At 36.6% G+C, this 1994-nt stretch overlaps 1 protein-coding gene across 1 annotated transcript in view; it reads right to left on the minus strand.

Moving 5' to 3' along the window:
- Positions 1 to 328: 328 nt before the first annotated feature.
- Positions 329 to 1994, minus strand: part of LOC106876318 (sodium/glucose cotransporter 4) — a gene marked incomplete at its 5' end in the record, with an annotated part of 66278 nt that continues 64612 nt past the window's right edge. The window contains one exon of the mRNA XM_052965846.1: positions 329 to 714. Within this exon, the coding sequence (XP_052821806.1) occupies positions 509 to 714 (206 nt within the window). The remainder of the gene's footprint in view (positions 715 to 1994) is intronic.

Here is a 1994-nt window from a genome sequence, read left to right on the forward strand (position 1 = left end):
ATATACATATATATATATATATACATATATATATATACATATATATATATATACATATATATACATATATATATATATATACATATATATATATACATATATATATATACATATATATACATATATATATATATATACATATATACATATATATATATATATGAGTGTGTGCATAAATGTGTGTATTTACACACACACACACACACACACACATGTAATATTACAAAACAGGGAAAAGAAAATAGACAGATTGTCATTGCATAATGGTATAACAAGACCTCAATCTAAGAGAAAGAAAAAAAAAATGTCAGGCCCACTAACAAGAATATGTAGTTTCTTTTCTTTTTTTTATACAAATATCAAATTTTATTTGTAGCAAACACACTACAAAATTAATACTGTTATATAACAAAATATACAAGAACCTGTTAGAAAAACACTTAATCAAATACTTAAAGAAAAAAAATTTATGTAAATGCTCCCACTGCATCTAAGCATAATGAATAAATTAAGCAAAATATATCATAAGAAAGCAGGCAATTATGAGAAGAGCAACAGACAAAATTGAAGTTGTTAGTCTCCATTTGCGATTTTCTTCTATGGAACGCTCCTCCAGAAAATCAGTAGTCATTTGTTTGGGTTGAGTGGCACTTTGCTCTTGGAAACAGCATATCCTATACATGAATTTCTTCCAGCAAGGTACAGGGGTAATTGCTAACAGATACAAGTAGAGAGGAAAACAAAAGGAATATGATTTATAATTTACACATTGATATTTCAACAATGGATATTTACATAATATACACACACACACACTGAGAGAGAGAGAGACAGGCAGACAGAGACAGATAGACAGGCCATGCATATTGCATTCCAGTTTGATAATATATGCATATACTGTGTGTGTTGGCACTCCGTCGCTTACGATGTCGAGGGTTTCAGTTGATCCGATCAACAGAACAGCCTGCTCGTGAAATTAACGTGCAAGTGGCTGAGTACTCCACAGACATGTGTACCTTAAAGTAGTTCTCGGGGATATTCAGCGTGACACAGTGTGACAAGGCTGACCCTTTGAATTACAGGTACAACAGAAACAGGAAGAAAGAGTGAGAGAAAGTTGTGGTGAAAGAGTACAGCAGGGTTCGCCACCATCCCCTGCCAGAGCCTCGTGGAGCTTTAGGTGTTTTCGCTCAATAAACACTCACAACGCCCGGTCTGGGAATCGAAACCGTGATCCTATGACCGCGAGTCCGCTGCCCTAACCACTGGGCCATTGCACCTCCACATGCATATAATACACATAAACATAAAGGTATGAATATTTATATTCATTTATACACACACATCTGTACACGAACATATAAGTACATAAATCTACATAAATATCATCATCATTTAACATCCATGTTCCAGGCTGGCATGGGTTGAAAGGTTTTATAAGATTCAATGGGCCCACGAACCACATCATACTTCAGTGTCTGCTTTGGCAAAATTTTTACAACTAGATATCCTTCCCAACACCAACACTTTACTAGGTCCTATTTTTGTGTCATCATTGCTAGTGAGATCACCATGCAGCTTGCAAGATTATAAATCCTAATGGAGCAACTTTACTTCAGAAAATAAGAGGTAAAAGTCTGAGAAGGAACCAGAACAGAATTGGTTTCTTGCTGTAGAGGAACTACATGATTAATTAGATTATGATCAGGTGAAGCTGGAAAGAATTAAAAATAGAAGACCCGGCAAGCCAAGTGAGACCTAAATCTAAGGCCTCAGCCAGCCCACTTATGCGTACCTTCCTTCATTGGACACTAAACTGCACTTGCGAAGACCTGTTGAGGCAAGTGAAATCGAAATCGAGTTAAATTCGACGACTGGCACCCATGCCAACATCGTCTCCTTCATTGGACACGAAACTCAGCTTGCGAAGACTTGTTGGGGCAAGTGAAAGCGAAACTATGATGGCACCTGTGCCCAGCGTCGCCTTTCTGGCA

This window comes from Octopus bimaculoides, chromosome 2 (assembly GCF_001194135.2).
Source record: "Octopus bimaculoides isolate UCB-OBI-ISO-001 chromosome 2, ASM119413v2, whole genome shotgun sequence".
NCBI classification, from domain to species: domain Eukaryota; kingdom Metazoa; phylum Mollusca; class Cephalopoda; order Octopoda; family Octopodidae; genus Octopus; species Octopus bimaculoides.